Source organism: Rhinolophus hipposideros (assembly GCF_964194185.1).
Source record: "Rhinolophus hipposideros genome assembly, chromosome: 3".
Classification (NCBI taxonomy): Eukaryota; Metazoa; Chordata; class Mammalia; order Chiroptera; family Rhinolophidae; genus Rhinolophus; species Rhinolophus hipposideros.
The window spans coordinates 62,412,534-62,431,461 of NC_138049.1; the positions used below are offsets into that span (position 1 = coordinate 62,412,534).

An 18,928-nucleotide genomic window follows, 5' to 3' on the forward strand; every position below is an offset into this window, starting at 1 on the left:
ACTGACATGAGAATGTGGTGATTTAAATGAAATTAAACTGCAGGGGGAAAAATAAGTTGGAAATGTGATATTTGTCAGCCTTGGCTCCCACTCCGTGTGAAATAAAAAGAACTATTTTAATTGAAAAGTGTGCTTTCTTGATATTCAGCATCACAAATTATTTTGGAGCATGACTAGCTGCAGAGAGTAATCTGCTTTAATATTTAATAACCTAGGATTTGTTGATTTGTGCATAACAGTTTGTAAAACTTGGGACTAATTTACACACTAATTCTCAGTGTTTATTTCCTCCAAGGTGTTCTTATTGATGCTATGAGAAAGGGCTACTGGATTACTTTAGATGAATTAAATTTGGCCCCAACTGATGTGTTAGAGGCACTGAACAGACTATTGGATGATAACCGTGAATTGCTCATAACGGAAACACAAGAAGTTGTTAAAGCACATCCTCGGTTCATGCTTTTTGCTACCCAGAACCCTCCAGGATTTTATGGAGGCAGAAAGGTGTGTAGCATGTGTCCCCTTACTCTCTATTGTTACTACGTTGAGTAATAAATCTTTCTTGAAAAGACTGAGAAGTTTTTAACTCTTCTTTTTGAAGGGTTTTTCTTTTTGTGGTGAATAGCAGAGCCTCCATTTTAGAAAGGCCCTATCATGTTTTTTTCTGTGCCTTTCCTAGATGCTTTCTAGAGCCTTCAGGAATCGGTTTGTGGAATTGCACTTTGATGAACTGCCTAGCTCTGAGTTGGAAACAATCTTGCACAAGCGGTGTAGCTTGCCACCCTCCTATTGTAGCAAGTTGGTTAAGGTCATGCTGGACCTTCAGGTATTTCCTCTCTTCCATGACTTGACTTCGTTTCTAATAGAATGTGTTGATTAGACTTGGTGATCAAATTTGATAGCTTCCTTAGGTGCAAACAGCAGCTTATGCATTTATTATTTTTTTCAGAGTAAGGATCTTGTCTTTAAAATGCATCCCATTAATATCCTTTTTGGAGGGTTTTAAAATCAATAATTTAACGTTAAATTTTTTGCTCATAGTTTATGTGAGGACAGCTTCCTGTTTGTGGACAATATGGAACATTTTGCTTAGGTTGGAATTGAGCGTAAACGAACTAATTTTTGTTTTTTAAGGATATAGTCTGAATGGACACAGGTAGAGACCCTTTTTGTGTGGTGCTCCTTTGTCAACTCTGCAAAGCTACAACTGTGTTTATTTGTTTTTGTAGTTTATGGAGTTATAAGTTTATGGAGTTAAAAGTGTTCTTAATGAGAATTACGCACTGTCGTATTATTTTCTGGAAAGCTAATCATAGTTAACATTCTTACTACTATGGTCCCACATTAGGGATGAATTTTTCTGCATGTTTGGCACCATTTATATTATTATTGTAATCTTTTCTATATGGCATATAAGATGGAATTCCATTGTTTATATTCTTAAACATGAGTTTGAACATTTTTCCTCAAATGATTATAGTTCATTTACATTTTTAAAAAATTAACCTTAGTGGAATAAATAATTTTTATAGAAGCTTAAATTTGTTTAGAATTTTATGTGAGTTTTACTATATGCTTGACATTGTCCTTTTTATTTGTTTTGATACATAAATAGTCCTATCGCAGAAGTTCTTCAGTGTTTGCTGGAAAGCAGGGCTTCATTACCCTTCGTGATCTATTTCGATGGGCTGAAAGATACAGATTGGCAGAACAGACCGAGAAGGAGTATGACTGGCTACAGCATTTAGCCAATGATGGTATGCTTTCAATCAGATGCTCTCAAACTGTGACATTATATCAAATATTAAACTGTTTTGTTAAAAGAAGTGTTGGCCAAATTGTGGTCAGTATATGTACCTTACTAGGTATTCCAGAAACAGAGCCTTTCTCTCTGAAGTCCCAACTGCTTTTTTAAGTGGTACTGTTTGTGCAAGTCTCTGTGCTACTGTGTTTTGGTTTCTAAGGTTTTCTCACTCTTTTCCCTCAGGTGGTCACATGTGGGAGTAAATATATGGGTGCAGTGTCTTTAGGAGTTTAGCAGGTGGTGCCTTTTTGGACCATTTATCTGCAGTGTGGTGGCCGTGGAGAATCGTGCTGTGCCTAGAGACATACAGAAAACTGATAGGCTGGGTGATTTAAGAGTCCTGAGAGAAGGCAGTTGTGTCACCTGAGACTCAGGATTGGTTATTTTGGTTTAATCCATGGGAAGAATTTATGTGTTCCTGTCTATGATAGGATAGAAAGCATTTCAGAATCTTCTTGTTTGAAAGGTGTGATGAGTCCTTAATGGGGTGGTTAATAAGCAAAGAGTAAGAGTAAATAAAATTAACCCATGAGAGTTGTAATTTCTTTACTGGTAAGGAATAGATAGAGGGAAGACCACAGTTAAAAAAAAAATATTTTATTGAGATGTAACACAGTAAAGTGGGTGAAACATTCTGTTATTTCATGTACAGCTCAGTGTATTTTTACACATGTACATACTTATGTAAATCACTGGCTAGACCAAGATTTAGAATCTTTCCCGTACCTTGGAAGATTCCTTCATGGCTCATGCCAGTTTTACCTCTCCTGGAGGGTAAGCTCTGCTCTGACATACATCACCACTGATTGATTTTGTCTTTGTTTGAGCTTCATCTAAATAGTGTTATCATGAAGCAGTCTGTCTTCTTTTCACTCAATCTCATGCGAGATTCAGCAATGCTACTTCATGTATCAGGACTTCCTTGGAAAAAAAAACACCAAAACAGTATTGTGTTATAACCCATTGTGTGGAGATATCATAACATATTTAGCCATTCTCGTATTGATGGACATTTGGATCCTTTCTACTTTTTAGCTATTATGAATAAAACTGCTCTCTGAACATTCCTGCATGTTTTCTGGTGCACACGTGTTTATTTGTGTTTGGGTCGACTTAGAAGTCATGTTGCTGGAGCATAGGGCAGGCCTGTGGTAGCTGTAGTGGGTTCTCCCAGTTTGCCAAAACAGTTCTTCAGATTTCCTCTCCAGCAGCTGCTAACGAGAGTTGCTATTGCTTCATAGTCTCAACATCCCTTGGTATTGTTACTTGATGGTTTCTCTTTTGTTTGTTTTTTTGTGTTTTTTTTTTTTTAAGGTTATATGCTTCTGGCAGGACGAGTCAGGAAGCAGGAGGAGGTTGATGTAATTCAAGAAGTCCTTGAAAAACATTTCAAGAAAAAATTGTGTCCTCAATCCCTCTTTTCCAAAGAAAATGTCCTAAAATTGCTGAGTAAGTAGTCCAAAATATCCAGAGGAGAATGAATTGAATTATACCCAAAATGTAGAACCTACATTTTTTACTCTACCTTTGGCAGGTAAATTGTCCACTCAGGTATCCTCATTGGAGTCCAAGTTCAGCCACATTGTCTGGACTGAGAGCATGCGGAGACTGGCGGTTCTGGTGGGAAGGGCGTTGGAATTCGGTGAACCAGTGCTGCTGATTGGAGACACTGGGTAAAGTTCCGTGACAATAACTCATTATGAGGCTTCAGTTTAATTCCATAGGATTACTTGAGTTATCTCTAAGATATCTTGAGTTTTACCTCATCAGGAAAGAAGTTTTTTCCTTTTGTTTTCTCCCTTTCTCTTTTTCCTCCCTCCCTCCTTTCCTTCCTTTTTACTTTTTAAAGAAGTAAGTAAGAGATCTACTATTGTTTATTTTCATCTACCTTCAGACCTTTGTGATGGAAAAGAAGGATTTCTTGCACCATTATCACTGGGGCTTTTTTTTCCCTGTTTAATTCTTTTAAACAGCAACATTCATTCCATAGATGTATAGAGGAGAATAGCACATGAGCTATTATCTCTTGAAAGTCTGTAAGTATTGGCTTTCTTCACAGTCCCTTGCTGGTTGTTGGTAGAAGTAGGAAAGGACAGAATTCGTGCTGTGTGCCCTTCTGGATAAGGAACATGGCAGGGTGCTGCTGTTTTGGCAAAGTGCACCCTAAGCCAATGGTGTAGAGTCCTGCGTTGGTCAGCAGTGTGCTGCTGAAGTGAAGCTTTCAACAGGGCTCCCCTCTTTTGCTGACTAGGGTGTTTGTGGGTGTATATGTAGAATTCATGCACCTTGTTAATCTGGTGTGTATCTTTGACAGGTGTGGGAAAACTACTATCTGTCAGGTGTTTGCAGCCTTGGCAAATCAGAAATTATACTCAGTCAACTGCCACTTACACATGGAGACATCGGACTTCTTAGGGGGTCTGCGGCCAGTGAGACAGACGCCAAAGGACAAGGTTTGTCCAATAACAAATGATGATGTGTCCGTTTGTTTAAAGAACTGTAGTTGGCTCTGTGCATGAGTCAACTGTGGGATTTAGTTCACGTAGAGCTTTTGATTCTAGGTTTGCTGTGTACCCTACCTTCAGATTTTCACTGGTCTGCATGGGGCCTTCACAAGTATCTCTTGTGCAGGATCTGTGCCTTGTTCTTAGACCTTTACTTTCAGCAAAATGACCACTCCAGCAGACACATGTACCGTCTTGTGGACACCTTCTTTTTAATTTCAGCCCTTCCTTTTCTAAATCGTAGGAAGAAACTGCCACATCAAGACTCTTTGAGTGGCATGATGGGCCTCTTGTTCTGGCCATGAAGGAGGACGCCTTTTTCCTCTTGGATGAGATCTCACTTGCTGATGACTCTGTCCTAGAAAGACTCAACAGGTATGCATCCCGTGTTTGATGTTTTTGCTAGTCGCGTTTTATAGATACTAGTTTATGTGCGTAGTAATGGTCCTCATAGGTGCATAGTAAATGTCTGAAGCAATAATGAGTTACTGGTTTTTTTTTGCTTTAGCACTCAGGATCTCCTTTAAGAGGCCTAGATTTTCTGATTTGTGGTCAATAATCAGAAACATGGGAATGTGGGATGGCAAGGCTAAAACAAATGAGCCTGAGTTAAAATTCTTTTCTAAGGCAAAGAAGGTGGCCATTGTCTTAATTTTTTTTTAAAGAACTAGAATCCTAGATCTTATGACTGTAAGTCCTCTCAAAACCTCAGACTAATATGAATATTGATGTATATCCATTTTCTGTCTTTATTGAGGTATAATTTACATATCATGAAATATACTCATTTTAAATGTATAATTCAATGACTTTTAGTAAATTTACTGCTTTGCAACCACCACAATCCAATTTTACAACATTCTTATCATCCCACTAGGATCCCTCATGCCCATTTATAGTTTATCTCTGATGCCCCCGCCTGCTGCTAATATACTTTTTGTCTCTAGATTTATCTTTTCAGGACATTTCATATAAATGATCTCTTCTCTCATTTTGCATAAATGTTTTGAGTTTCATCCATGTTGTAGCCTATATCAGTAGGTTGTTTCTTTTTATTCCTAATGGTGTTCCATTGTGGAGATATACTATGTTTTTTATCCATTCACCACCTGAAGCTGTTGGGGTGGTTTCTAATTTTATGAATAATGCTGCCATGAACATTTGCACTTAAGACTTTCATTTTTAAAATAAATCCGTTGATAGGACATAAGTAGAAAAAGGAATTCTTTTGCTTTTGATCAGAAATATTGTTCCATCACACAGGAATTGAGATAATGAGTCATTTTTAAATTGGTGGTAGGAAACCATTAACTAAAGTGAAAGCTCAGCAGAGGAGATAACTTTCTTTTTTCTTTTTAAAGAACATTGAAGACCACAAGATAGGAAGAATAGATATGCCTTTTTTAATCTTAAAGTCTCCAATTTTTCTGTATTTTAGTGTCCTTGAAGTGGAAAAATCTCTGGTATTAGCAGAAAAAGGCAGCCTAGAAGACGAGGATAATGAGGTAGAACTGTTGACTGCTGGGAAAAAATTCCGTATCTTAGCAACCATGAACCCTGGGGGTGACTTTGGAAAAAAAGAGGTAAAACCATGTTCCTAAAGCATGTTGTGTGTCTTTTTTAACTTTTTGACCTTAGCTTGCTGGTACCCTTAAATACAATACATAAAAATGCATTTGGAATTTTATGCTGGATAAAAACTCGGAAGAGAAATATCCAGGAAGGTATTTTAGAATTATAAGGTTGAAAATTAATTCTTACAGATAAACATTTCCTTATTTGACATCTCACTTTATGTATGTGCCTAAAATTTCATAGTTCTAGTTACTTTGCTCAGCTTTTTACATATGTTACTGTAATAAATTCTCACAAGAGCTCTGTGTGAAAATTATTTTCCTACTTTTGTGAATCAGAAAAGTTGAAACTGAAATTTAATCGGATGCTCTGCTTTTAAAATCTACTCTCTTAAACACAAGTTTGGGTTTTTGAGAGATTGTGAGGTGCCAAAAAGAAGTTGGAGCCAAGAACCTCTTTTGGTTTTATAGGTGGAGCATATCTATTCTCTCAGGGATTATGTGGGTCACTGTCACTGTTGGTAAAGAAAAGGGTTGAGACCTGTTCCTTCTGTTCAGAGGATGGTAGGATCCAGCCAGGATTCAACACCAAGCTCTGTAGCTTTCAGGCTAAGAGGAATCCAGACTAAGGGCAAAGGCCCTAAGACTGGAGGGACTAAACATGTCTTTGTTATACAAGAGGTAAAATATATACCTCCTTATAGTTATGTTCCCTTTGAGCCACATAAAATCAGTTTTCTCCTTCTACTCTAGATAGCTCTCCCATATGGGAAGATAGTGTTTATTTTGTCTCAAGTATGGTTATGTAACTGAAGGTAAAGTAAAGGAAGGGCCTTTGCTCAGAGGAAGTGTTCAGGTTTGGGAGTCACCCAGTAGGGCTGGAAGCCTATTTATACCCCTTATACTCTACAAGTCCTTGAAGTTCTGTACCATGTCTATCAAGAACACGATGGCAATACCAACTTGGAGGGTGTGGTGGAGATTAATGAGATGACATGGAAGGAACCAGAACAAAGTAGGTCTTCAGTAAATTGTATCTAGTAGTAGAGGTAATAAAAGAATCATCTGATACTTGCCAGACTCAACAGTTAACATTCTTTCAGAGGATTTGTTTGTAGCTTTGCTTGTAAGTATTACATTGTTATTTGTGTTCCTTACAGCTGTCTCCTGCCTTAAGGAACCGGTTTACAGAAATATGGTGCCCTCAAAGCACAAGCCGTGAAGATTTAAAACAGATTATCAGCAGTAATCTTCGTCCAGGATTGTCTCTGGGCAGAATAGATTATAAAGGTGAGAGTTTTCAGGTGTGGTAGTGGGATGGAGGGGAATGTGTGTTGAAAGTGAGGGGTGTGGTATAGGACATTAGCAGTATGTATATATGGTGTATGGAGAAGGGCGGGGTAGAGAAATGGCCACAAATAGATCTAAGGAAATATGGTACTAGCCTATTACTGCCTATTAAACTGTCCTTCTTCACATTGCCTCTTTCACCAGGGTTATTAAATTCTAGCTTCCTTATTGCCTCACCTGTTAGCCATCTTTATATAGGCATATTTATTAGCTAAGGATGAGGAAAATTTGGTTTAAATTTTAGTCATTATCACCTTTAGAAAATGTTTATAGACTTTTAAACTACATTTTTTTAGTTGTCAACTAATTTATTATTTCACTGTATTTAAATTTTTTTATTATGAAAACTTTCAAACATGAGGAAACTAGAATAGTATTAAAAGATTTCCATATACCTATAACCTAGATTTAACAATTCTTAAGCTATCCAATAAGAGTCAAAACATTTGGTTCTATTTTTATTGAGCCTGGATTACTTGAGGTGTGTGTGTGTGTGTGTGTGTGGGGGGGTGTGTGTGTGAGTTTTTTTATTAAGGTGTAATTGACATACAACATTATGTTAGTTTCGGGTGTACAACACGATGGTTTGATATTTGTACATGTTGCAAAGTGATTGTCATGAGAAATCTAGTTAGTGTCTGTCACCATGATGTATATACATGTATCCTTGAGTTGTATTTCTACAAGTGGAAATAAGGAACTTCGTAGCTCCCATTGGTTATGGCCAGCTTGCTCTCCAGAAAGATGGTCTCATTCAGAATGCTATCAGCAACCTAGTAAATGCTCCTGCTTGCATAGACCTTCCGACATGGAGTTTTCATTTTAAAAAACATAACAAAATCTATTATTTTGTTCTTGTTAATTTAGTAGATAGTCTAAATTTTCATTTTCTTTATCATTTTACATGTGATTATTATATATTTTGGGGTAATTTCTTTACTTATCACACAGGTTTCTATATTGTTACCTCTTAATATTTGTTGTAAAAAAATACATACATGAAGACTTGACTTTACCTCTGATGATCTTTGGTCCAGTAGTCGTGGTTTACTTCCTCTCTAACAATGGATAAAATTTTCCAGTTTCATTAAGGCATTGACATACCTCAACTTTATTTCACTCTGAAATGGGGCTCTAAGTACTTGTATTTAATATCTGATCTTTGAAACAGAATTTAATTTATTTCCTCATTGTTACTGGACCTTTTCCCTTGGTGGTGGTTTTAAGTTCTTTTTAAAGATTTGAGGTTTTTTTCTATAATTAGTATTTTCTTCTAACCAATTAGTTTTCTTCTTAACCAATTCTAAGTCTAGCCTTGAAGGATGTTGCTGAATAGTCCATTTTATATTACAGCAGGGCTGATTCTTCCTCATCATATTTTCTTTTTTTAAAAAAAACTTTCTTTGGTATTTATACTTTTTAGATAAATGTTTACTATTGACTTCAGAAGTTATATAAAGTGCACTACTAAGTTTAATTGGTATTACTTTCAATCTGTATATACTACTTACGGATATTTTATTTCCAAATATTTTACAGTATGAAGTTGTAATAATTAGAATAGCCATTTAACATAAATCATAAAATGAAATTTGTGAATCCTCTAATCTGATTGATGCATGGATTTAAGAAAACGAAGAACTTGAAGTAAATGCCACTGAAAATGTGGCACTACCCATTCCAGTGAATCATTTTAAAATATAATAGAATTTGTATATTTTCTAAGACCATTGTGTCTTAACTTCAAAATTGTATCTGAAGATGAACCAAATGGATATTTCTTTGAGTTTTCAGGGTAGCTTCTTAGGCTGTAATTCTCAAGTTTTTGTTTGTTGGGGAGGGTGGGTTGGTGGTGGGTTCTTTTTGTTTGTATGTTTTGGGTACGTATGGAATACTATTCATGAAACCCCTTGGGAATGCAATAAAAGCTGTGGACCCTCCCTTCTTAGAAAAAGCATTAATGTAAATTCACAAAAATTTGTTTATAGTTTCGTGGAGCCAAGAGCCCTTTTAGGCCATCTTTGGTCCCCAGGTTACAAGCCCTCATTCTGAAGTGTTTGTAAACAGCAAATGCTTTTGCTTCCTTATGTCTTAGGGACTGACATAGCTGAGGTGATGCTGGATTTCATTGACTGGCTGACACACCAGGAATTTGGCCGAAGGTGTGTGGTCAGCATCAGAGATATCCTGTCCTGGGTTAACTTCATGAACACAATGGGGGAGGAAGCTGCTTTGAAAAGGCCAGAGACCATCTCCACTGTGACATCTTTTGTCCATGCTGCATGCCTGGTGTACATAGACGGAATAGGTTCAGGTACGTCGTCTGTTAGCTGGTGGCACAAGGGGTTAGGGTAGAGGGAAGTGGGAAATAGATCAAGTGCAGACCTCTGACCCAGATACTTTATGGCATTGCTTACTGTAACATTTCCAAGACTCAAAATGGCTTTGCGTTCTTGTTGTTGTTGTTGTTGTTTTTTTTACTCTTTTTGAGAGGTGGTTGGTATCAAAGATATGCCAAAAAGTTCTCACTGCTTATAGACCAGAGACTTGGAAAACACAAAGTGGTGATCATGAGTAGAAAGTAGAAAGGAGACTATTGGAAATGCCCTTACTCCTGAAGGACTGCATAATTCTTAACATGAATGGTTATTTGTAGAAAATGGACCTGAATTCTTTAGTTCGTTTTAAGTTATTTTTCAGCATTTAAGTTCTGTTTCTTCAGCCATTCACTCAGAACTTAAATATTGAATTTTATGAAACTTAAGCCAAAATGATCAGTAGTACCACGTTAGTTACTCTTATCTCCTGGCTGCTTTAGCATGGACTGCCTGAATGTTCTACTGAATAAACTGCTGCTGAACTGATGATCTGTAAATTGTGAGGAGAGCGGAGTCAGATTTCTTCCTCAGGACTGCTTACACTAGCAGTTGTATTTTGGCTGTAATTCACCTACAGCCTTATTTCCCCAGGAAACTGCCGCAGAGCTCCTGCTGAATGGTTGTGAAGCTGGGTGTTGTGCTCGTGTTTAATGGACTGATCTTCTTTCTTTTAGGGGTCACTTCCTCTGGGTTTGGTACGGCCCTCTTGGCTCGGAAAGAGTGTCTGAAATTCCTAATCAAGAAACTTTCCAAGATAGTCCGACTTACAGAATGTCAGAAAAATGAATTGAAGATTTATGACAGACTCAAGGCCCAAGAATTCACTGGGATAGATAACCTTTGGGGAATTCATCCATTTTTTATACCAAGAGGTAAGAATGATTGTAAATAAATGAAGATTCTCTTCTTATAGATCACAGATGCTTGAGTTTTATTGTGACTTCCAGCTTTTAGCATATCATACTCATGATTATTGTTGAATTAGTTATCTGAATTAGACTCTGACTTGGCATAACCATAAGGGTATGAATGGTTAAAAATATATAACTGGCATATAAAAATAAAGGAAAATACAGCCTTTAATCTAATAAATTATCTCGTAAAAATGCATTTATTATTGCTCAAAACAAGAGCTTTCCTGTAGTGATAATTCAGCCCATATATATCAACTATAGAACCTCCTCACGTTTTACACAAATAATTTTATGAGTTCTCGAGGAAAGGAATTGTGCTACTCATCTTCCTGTTCGCCGCATCTCGCACATAGCCTAGCAGTCAGAGGCATTCAGAAAATGTCTGTTCATTGAGTGAACGGATGAACAAATGAGTGATTCAATGGGAAATGCAGGAGGGCTTGCGTTCTCATCCTTGCTTTCATTAGGTTGTCTCTGCCAAATACTTAAATGAGGCACTTAGATTAGGTATCTTCTAAGGCACTGTAAATTTTTCAGATTGTTGCTTCCCTAACAGCGCCATCTGTTTCTGTCCCTTTCTTCCTCCCTACATTAGTAACTGTTGAGGGCCTGAAATGTAGGCTGGGGGATTCAGTGGTGAACAAAACCAGGCAAGGTTCCTGGCTAAGTGGAATACTGCCGCTTTCCCTCTCAACAGTACACTCTTCATCCCTGATGTGGCGTCCAGGATCTAGCCATTAGGTTCTTTCCCTGACCCACCATCACAGTTCTTGGTGGAACTTCATGCTACTGGCCTGGGACTGTGCTGGGTGGTCATTGCTTCTGCTTCCATCGCTGAGGAAATACATGTTTTCCTAGCCCTCCACACCGGTATACCAAAAGCTTCTCCTAGGAGACATAGTGGCACAAATGTTAAGCCCTGTAAAACTTATGGTCTGCACTGCAGCTACATATATTATCAGTTAAGGATGCATCCTGGATTGTCCTGGTGGCCTAAAAACCTTGATGACATTGTTTATATGGAACCATGTTGCCTATAACCCTAGTTTACACTTAGTGTTAGGAAAATACCTATTTATAAAGGTAAATTGTACAAGTACACATAGTAATTCCAGGTTAGGTTGTGAAAAGAAAGGTGTGCTTATAGTTGGACTAAATATGTAGATATGCGTATGTGTACAGGGAGAGAGATCTGTGCTGTAGATACAGTTGAAGAAAATATGCTACTGGCTGTCTCAGCAAAGCATTTTATGGACTCGAAAGCAGGGAAATGTTGAGATAGGGCTAAACTTTTTCACCATAGAAGATATTTCACTTACTGACAGTTTACTTGGTGGATTCTTATAATCTTGGGTTGACAAGTATATAAGATTTGGTGATGTCTAGCTTTGATGTGGATTTTTTTCCCCCCTCCACTTAAGGAACTGTCCCGCACAGGAATAATATCGGCGACTATGCACTTAGCGCTGGCACCACTGCTATGAATGCCCAGAGGCTCTTAAGAGCTACGAAACTGAACAAACCCATTCTCCTGGAGGGCTCCCCTGGTGTGGGCAAGACAAGTTTGGTGGGTGCCTTAGCAAAGGCTTCCGGCAATACCCTTGTTCGAATCAACTTGTCAGAACAGACGGTAAGCTTGGTTATCTGCAGCCGGTGAGGGTAGGTATAGGGAGTCGTGTTTGTTTATAATACAGCTTCCCAATCAAAAATAGTTCTGACATTTTCAATACCCCAGATGTATTACGGCTATAAAGACCACACACATGATTTTCTATACTTATTCTTCTGGATTCATTAATAGCTGATGTCTGTAATAATATTCTCTCTGGATGCTTTATTCTAATTCTGTCTTGAGAGAATTACCCACTTCAGTATTTATTATAATATAACCTCTTTTTATTTTTGTCATTTATAAGAAAGAAAATGAGTAGAAACAAAACTACCTTTAAACTATCTTATGAAAATATGGGACAGATGACAAAATAAATAAGAATCTCTTGGAATGGGGTCTGGGAGTAGGGCCTGGACATTGTTATTGGTTTTTGGTTTTGATTTTTTTTTTTTAAACTCACCAATTAATTTTCAAGTATAGTCACAGTTTAGAATTACTAGTTTGGAGCTCCAGCTCCAGTTGATTGATACTTGGAGTATTCTGTTTAGGTTTTGGGGGGCATGTCTGGGCTCTTGGTAAAGAGTGCTGGAATAGATTCGTTCTGTCTTGGTTATAAAAGGAAAAGTAGTACAAGGCCCAAAGTATTTATCATCTTAGATTTAGGGTCTTGAGGCCTAGTTAATTTTTTATGTAATTTTGGGTTTTCCTCACTTCTGTCCCCTCTCAAAGGACATCACAGACCTGTTTGGAGCAGACCTACCTGTTGAAGGTGGCAAAGGAGGAGAGTTTGCCTGGCGTGATGGCCCCTTGCTGGCTGCTCTGAAGGCCGGCCATTGGGTTGTGCTGGATGAGGTGAGAGGACTGTCGCTCATGCCAAGGATGGGATCTCAAGTGAGAAGAGCAGTCATACTTTTCATAGCTCTAGGGCATTTCTCAGTGGATGGTCATGCTGTTGGCTGTAATGGCAAACTAATGAAAAGAATCTTCCATGGTTTCCTCTAAGAATAGGGATAGTCACTTGTCAGAAAGTACATGTAGAAGCCCCTCTATGTATAACCTATACTTGCCTACTTTTGTAAGCTAGCCTCCAGATAAAAACTGCCTCTTCACTGGTTTATTCAGTAGTCTCTTGACAGGCTTGCTGTATTTCATTTATTTCATGGGTATTTTACAAATAGTGTCAACCACCTCATGTTTTATCAGTGCAACAGAGACTGGGGAAAGTTATCTCAAGAAGAGAAAAATAGTGAGAAAATTATCACTGTTACATGTGCATTTGAATAAATTATTGATCAGAAGGACAAAGCACATCATGAGACCTGTGATAAGTGCTGAGTCTCAGTGACTGACAAGCAGCTAGAGATAAGGATAAGCGATGCACAAAAATAAACAATTTAAGGTGGTGGCCAGAGAAATCGTCAATTCGGGATGTGTGCTGTTAATTCCGGAAAAGGCTAGGAAGTAATTATGGAGCTTAAATGTTTGCAGTGATGAAAGTGCTACAGATGAAACTTTTAACACAGACCCAGCACGTTCCCTAGATTCAGACCCCTTTGAGTCTGAAGTCAGGCCGTGCTGTGGCATTCCTTTTCTGCGGAGCTGCTTCCTACTCATCCTGGGGAGATATTAAGGAAAGAGATTTTTCTCCCAGATTTCTTTGGAAAAAGATGTCTGATAGAATATTAATTAGTCAGGAAAAAAGAATGCCTAGTTTTAAAGGTTAAGACTTCTGACCATCCTCCTATTGGGTGAAAATGCATGCAGGAACTAACTACCCTTGTGGACGTGCAGTCACACTTCAGAGCAGCTTTTAGAACGTCACCTATTGGTAATACACTAGTACAGCGGAATTTGTGCTTTGTAGTACTTATGTATATAGGACACTTGAGGTCCTATTATAATATAGTTTGGTTTTTGCCCATTTGCATTTTATTGATTCACAGTTACCCAATTGAATTTTTCCATGTTACCTAAAAATCACCCATACTTTACATCCCTGAGTTCTGAACTCAGCATCTGAAGACCTCCATTCAGCTCTTCATTTTGGGGACAACAACCTTGTATTTCTTTTTCACAAAACTGTAGGTGAAAGTTAGCTATATAGAGCCATTTTATGTATTGATATCATGACTCTTTTTAATTTGGAGATTTCATTCAGTATTTGAGCCGGGAAAGATAATTACTTAGCTAAGTATGTAAAGTGCTATTTTACATTATCTTTTAAAATCCCAGAGTGCGAAAATGAGATATCTAAGTATTGGCAAGTATTTTTGTAAGGTATGATTTATAAAGTAGGTCAATATAGGTGTATGTAATGGATATGGTTTCATTTCAGAAAAGATTTTAACTGGTTTTTAAAAAACTCAGCCTGAATATTTATTCAGTTTACTGAAAAATTACTGATAATTTATATGCCCCAAATCTCTCTACCATGTACGTGAATAATAATAGGATGAATACACATCAACCCATCTCTCAACTTAAGAAATAGAATTTTACCAGTATTGTTTGATTTTGCTCCTCTTGAAGATAATGCTATCTTTTGTGCATATGACTTCTTTGTTACATGGCGTATGTAACAAATATATTTATTTTGTTTTCCAAATAGCTCAACCTGGCTTCTCAGTCCGTATTGGAAGGACTCAATGCTTGTTTTGACCACCGAGGAGAAATCTACGTTCCTGAATTAGGAATGAGCTTTCAAGTACAGCATGAAAAGACGAAGATTTTTGGGTGTCAAAATCCTTTTAGACAAGGAGGTGGGAGGAAGGGCTTGCCCAGGTCTTTCCTTAACAGATTCACTCAGGTAGGTTTTCTGTTGCCACAGAGACCAAAGGTGGAGTGTCAGGGGTGATAAGACTGCTGGCATGTAGGTATTAGGATACACTGTGAGAATGATAGAGAATCAGTTTAATGATCTGGTTTTCAATTCCATATCTATATGATGAATATTAATGCAACTGATTACCATCATCACTGTGCTCCTGGTTGTCTATGTCTCAGACGACCTGGTATATTATCAGTAAGATCACCACCCTCTGCAGGATTTTATTAACAGTGCTCAAGATAAAGGCCAGCCAACATTTCACCTTTTCAAGTGTCTATGTGGTCTATTAAAACATTTAGAAGATTTTATAATTAAAATGCATTTTAATTAATAGTGAGAAAGAACAGAAAATTACCATAAAGAATTGAAAATCCTGTATTCTCCACACCAAAATCAACCATTATTTACGTTTGGCATATTTTCTTACTGCCTTTATTCACATTTGCAGAGGTAGGGTGAAGAGAGAGAGAGATGGAGTGAGGGGTTGAGAGAGAGAGAGAGAGAGAGAGAGAGAGAGAGAGAACACATACTCACTTGTTCTAACATCCATTTTTCAAAGGTTGCCTAATTTAGAAGCTAGGAATTGGCTGAATATAATAGCTTTCTTTAATGTCCCTTGATAAGAATTTGCTTAATTATCTTCTAAGAATAGTTTACTATGAAAAATTTCAAACATATTGAAAAGTTGAACAAATATATAGTGAATGCTCATATGCTTATCATCGAGAATTTTGAGAGCATTTTCCATAATGCAGAGGACATTTTAAAAAACAAATATACTTAAACAAATAAATTGCACGTATCTAGTTTTCTTTAGTAGAGTGGTGCTAACAGAAAAGAGAAAAACCTTTGTTGCTCTGTGTTTCAAAGATTTTATATGATTCTGTATTCTAAAAATGTAAGAAAAGTTTCTATAACTGAAAATTTGTGTGTGTGTGAGTGTAACTGAGGTATTGTTACTTTGATGTCAAATAAAAATTTTACATCACAAATGGTAGGCATTTTTGGTCTTTTGTAGAGAAACTGTAGCATTTTTTCATATTATATTTGGATTTTATAGGTCTTTGTGGATCCCCTTACGGTAATTGATATGGAGTTCATCGCCAGTACTCTGTTTCCAGCCATTGACAAAAACATTCTTAAGAAAATGGTTGCTTTCAACAACCAGGTAAATACTTAACTTGTACTGATTGTTCTTTATTTACCTGGCTGTAATTGAACCATTATTTTCTCTCTTTTTTTTAATTTTTTAATTTTTTTAAATTTTTTTTTTATTTTCTCGACACAGAATACTAACAAATTACCACTCTAAGATAAATCACATAGAATCACAAGTTTATAGTGGAAGAGAAGCTACTAATTTGAGGGTTACAGTGATTGAGTTCTATTGTATGTATCAATGATAATGCTTATAGGGTATTCCTGATATTTAGAAATCTGGGCTGGGATTAGGAAACATCTGAATCAAGCCGATTAGTTTTTGTTTCATATTATGTATGCATTTATAGTACATTAATAGCACTTAATGCATGCCTAGCAGTGGGACGTGGTTCCCAGTAAAAGTATTTTCTTTTTAGATTGATCATGAAGTGACTGTTGAGAAGAAATGGGGGCAAAAAGGAGGACCCTGGGAATTTAACCTCCGGGACCTTTTCCGCTGGTGTCAGTTGATGCTGGTCGACCAGTCCCCTGGGTGTTATGATCCTGGTCAGCATGTGTTTTTGGTCTATGGTGAAAGAATGAGAACCAGGGAAGACAAAGAAAAGGTGAGCTTCACATTTATTCTTTGTGTTTCTTTCCATCTCAAAGTTGATTTCTTCTTAAGGCAGAGAAGGGGCATACTCACTAGTAATATGAAACCCAGTGAAGCTGCTTAGAAATTTAGATGTTAAGAGAAGAGACTAAACATTTACCCACCTCAGTGTCTCACAGTATAGTTTACTTTGGAGTACTCAAACTTTGCTTGTTCATCTGAATCCCCATGATTGAAAACTTCCCTAAAACAATATTGCCTCCAGTAATAAAGAATTAGATTTCTGTCACCTTTCTAGGCCCAAAGGAGGAGGAGACAGGTAGAAGAGGAGGGTTTAAGTGTCAGATTATAAAGTATTTTATTTAGAAAGTATAAGTAGATAGAAAGAAAGTATAATCTAAATGGAAGTCAAAATATCCCTTCGTAAATAGAAAATAAGTCTAGAGTTCACAGCTTAATAAAATGTAATAATGCGTGCATTTTGCTTGTGGTATTTAAAGTCTGGTCTCACTGAATGCCCACAGCAGCTGCAGGTGGAAGGTGCCATCATGACCTTTTACACATGAGGATCCGAGGCTCAGTCATGGAGTCTCAACAGGTAGCAAGCAGCAGAGCCACCTCTCGGCCCAGACCTTCACATTTTGTCTGCTATTCCTCCTACCACATCACAGCTGTTTAAAAGCAAATTAATTAATATACAGATCCATGCATTAGAAGCAGTAACTTTCTTGTTCCAATGCGGACATAGCACATGCGGCTTTCACACATCTTTCATTCTGCTGCTGAGCGCCCAGATCCTTTTTTATGTGGTATTCAGAATCTGGTCAGATGTTAACTCATTTATTGAGTGCAAGTGGCTTTCAGTCATTATATTAGGACAAAATGTTCAGCGACTATTCTTTTTACAACTTTATTGGTATGTAATTCATGTTCTGTCAGCTGATATTTTAACTTCTTTATCCACTCACTAGTTATAGTGTATTAATCAAGGCCAGACACCGACCAGTTGTTGGGTAATTGTTGTTAGTCAGATGCTGTATCATTGTAGTCTGTGGAATGTTTCCAATACTCCTCCAATTTAGAGTTATTATAATTGACCAAATAGGTTTTATCTGAGGAAGCAAAAATATTAGGAAAAATAATAACAGAAGGAAAAAGACTATAAAAGGTAGAAGGGTTCGGGTAAATTAAATCTGACTTCATAAAATTAAATAAACCAGCTGCATTGTAAAAGTATGTGTAATTTTAACTCTGGTAGACTGTCAGGGAGAGGAGATTATATGCTTTAGAGTGGATTATAAAATCAGAAAACTCACCTGAACCCCAAGAGTAGGTGACAAGAGCGCTCCTGTGCTGCATTTTGACTCAGAGTCAATGTTTGACATTGATTATGATTTTATTATTTTTTCCCTAAGGTTTCCCACCACCTACTTATGTATGTATGTATGTATGTATGTATGTACGCTTGTATGTTGAGGTATAATTGGCATGTAACATTATGTTTCGGGGGTACAACACAGTGATTGATATTTGTATACATTGTTAAACGATCACCACAGGATGTCTAGTTAACATCTGTCATCTTACATGCGTACAAAAAAATTTTTTTCCTGTGATAAGAATTTTTAAGATCTACTTTTTTAGCAACTTCCGAATATGCAATCTGACTTCAGCCCAGGGTATAAGTATGTGTCGCTTTGTTAGAAACAAGCCACTTGGTTTAAATAGTTTGGGCGGCCTGAATTCTCCTGCTGCTATGAGCTAAATTATATTTTTTTACACCCCCATCTTTCTCCCACCCCAACCACTCCTTTTAGATTTTTTTTTTAAAGATTTTTTTTTTTATTGGGGAAGAGGTACAGGACTTTATTGGGGAACAGGACTTTTTTCCAAGTCAAGTTGTTGTCCTTTCAGTCTTAGTTGTGGAGGGCGCAGCTCAGCTCCAGGTCTAGTTGCCATTGCTAGTTGCAGGGGGCACAGCCCACCATCCCTTGGGGGAGTTGAACTGGCAACCTTGTGGTTGAGAGCCAACTGGCCCATGTGGGAATCGAACCGGCAGCCTTTGGAGTTAGGAGCATGGAGCTCTAACCGCCTGAGCCACCGGGCCAGCCCTCCTTTTAGATTTTTAAAAGAAATCCAAAAAAAGAAATAAGGTTCACAGGAAGTTTTCGACTGTGTTTCTCCGAAAATAAGACCTAACTGGAAAATAAGT

The 18,928-nt window shown here is 37.4% G+C and overlaps 1 protein-coding gene across 2 annotated transcripts in view; it reads left to right on the forward strand.

The window, feature by feature from the left end:
- MDN1 (midasin AAA ATPase 1) overlaps positions 1–18,928 on the forward strand; it is a 130,699-nt gene that overhangs the window by 47,748 nt on the left and 64,023 nt on the right. Inside the window, exons 25-40 of one of the 2 annotated variants that reach the window (XM_081045201.1) lie at positions 296–504; positions 680–826; positions 1,616–1,757; positions 3,119–3,253; positions 3,339–3,477; positions 4,119–4,257; positions 4,553–4,683; positions 5,747–5,891; positions 7,043–7,172; positions 9,328–9,546; positions 10,285–10,482; positions 11,946–12,154; positions 12,866–13,027; positions 14,745–14,942; positions 16,024–16,131; positions 16,541–16,729. In XM_081045201.1, coding sequence (XP_080901327.1) covers positions 296–504; positions 680–826; positions 1,616–1,757; positions 3,119–3,253; positions 3,339–3,477; positions 4,119–4,257; positions 4,553–4,683; positions 5,747–5,891; positions 7,043–7,172; positions 9,328–9,546; positions 10,285–10,482; positions 11,946–12,154; positions 12,866–13,027; positions 14,745–14,942; positions 16,024–16,131; positions 16,541–16,729 — 2,600 coding nt within the window. The remainder of the gene's footprint in view (positions 1–295; positions 505–679; positions 827–1,615; positions 1,758–3,118; positions 3,254–3,338; positions 3,478–4,118; positions 4,258–4,552; positions 4,684–5,746; positions 5,892–7,042; positions 7,173–9,327; positions 9,547–10,284; positions 10,483–11,945; positions 12,155–12,865; positions 13,028–14,744; positions 14,943–16,023; positions 16,132–16,540; positions 16,730–18,928) is intronic. The other variant, XM_081045202.1, reaches the window with a different exon arrangement.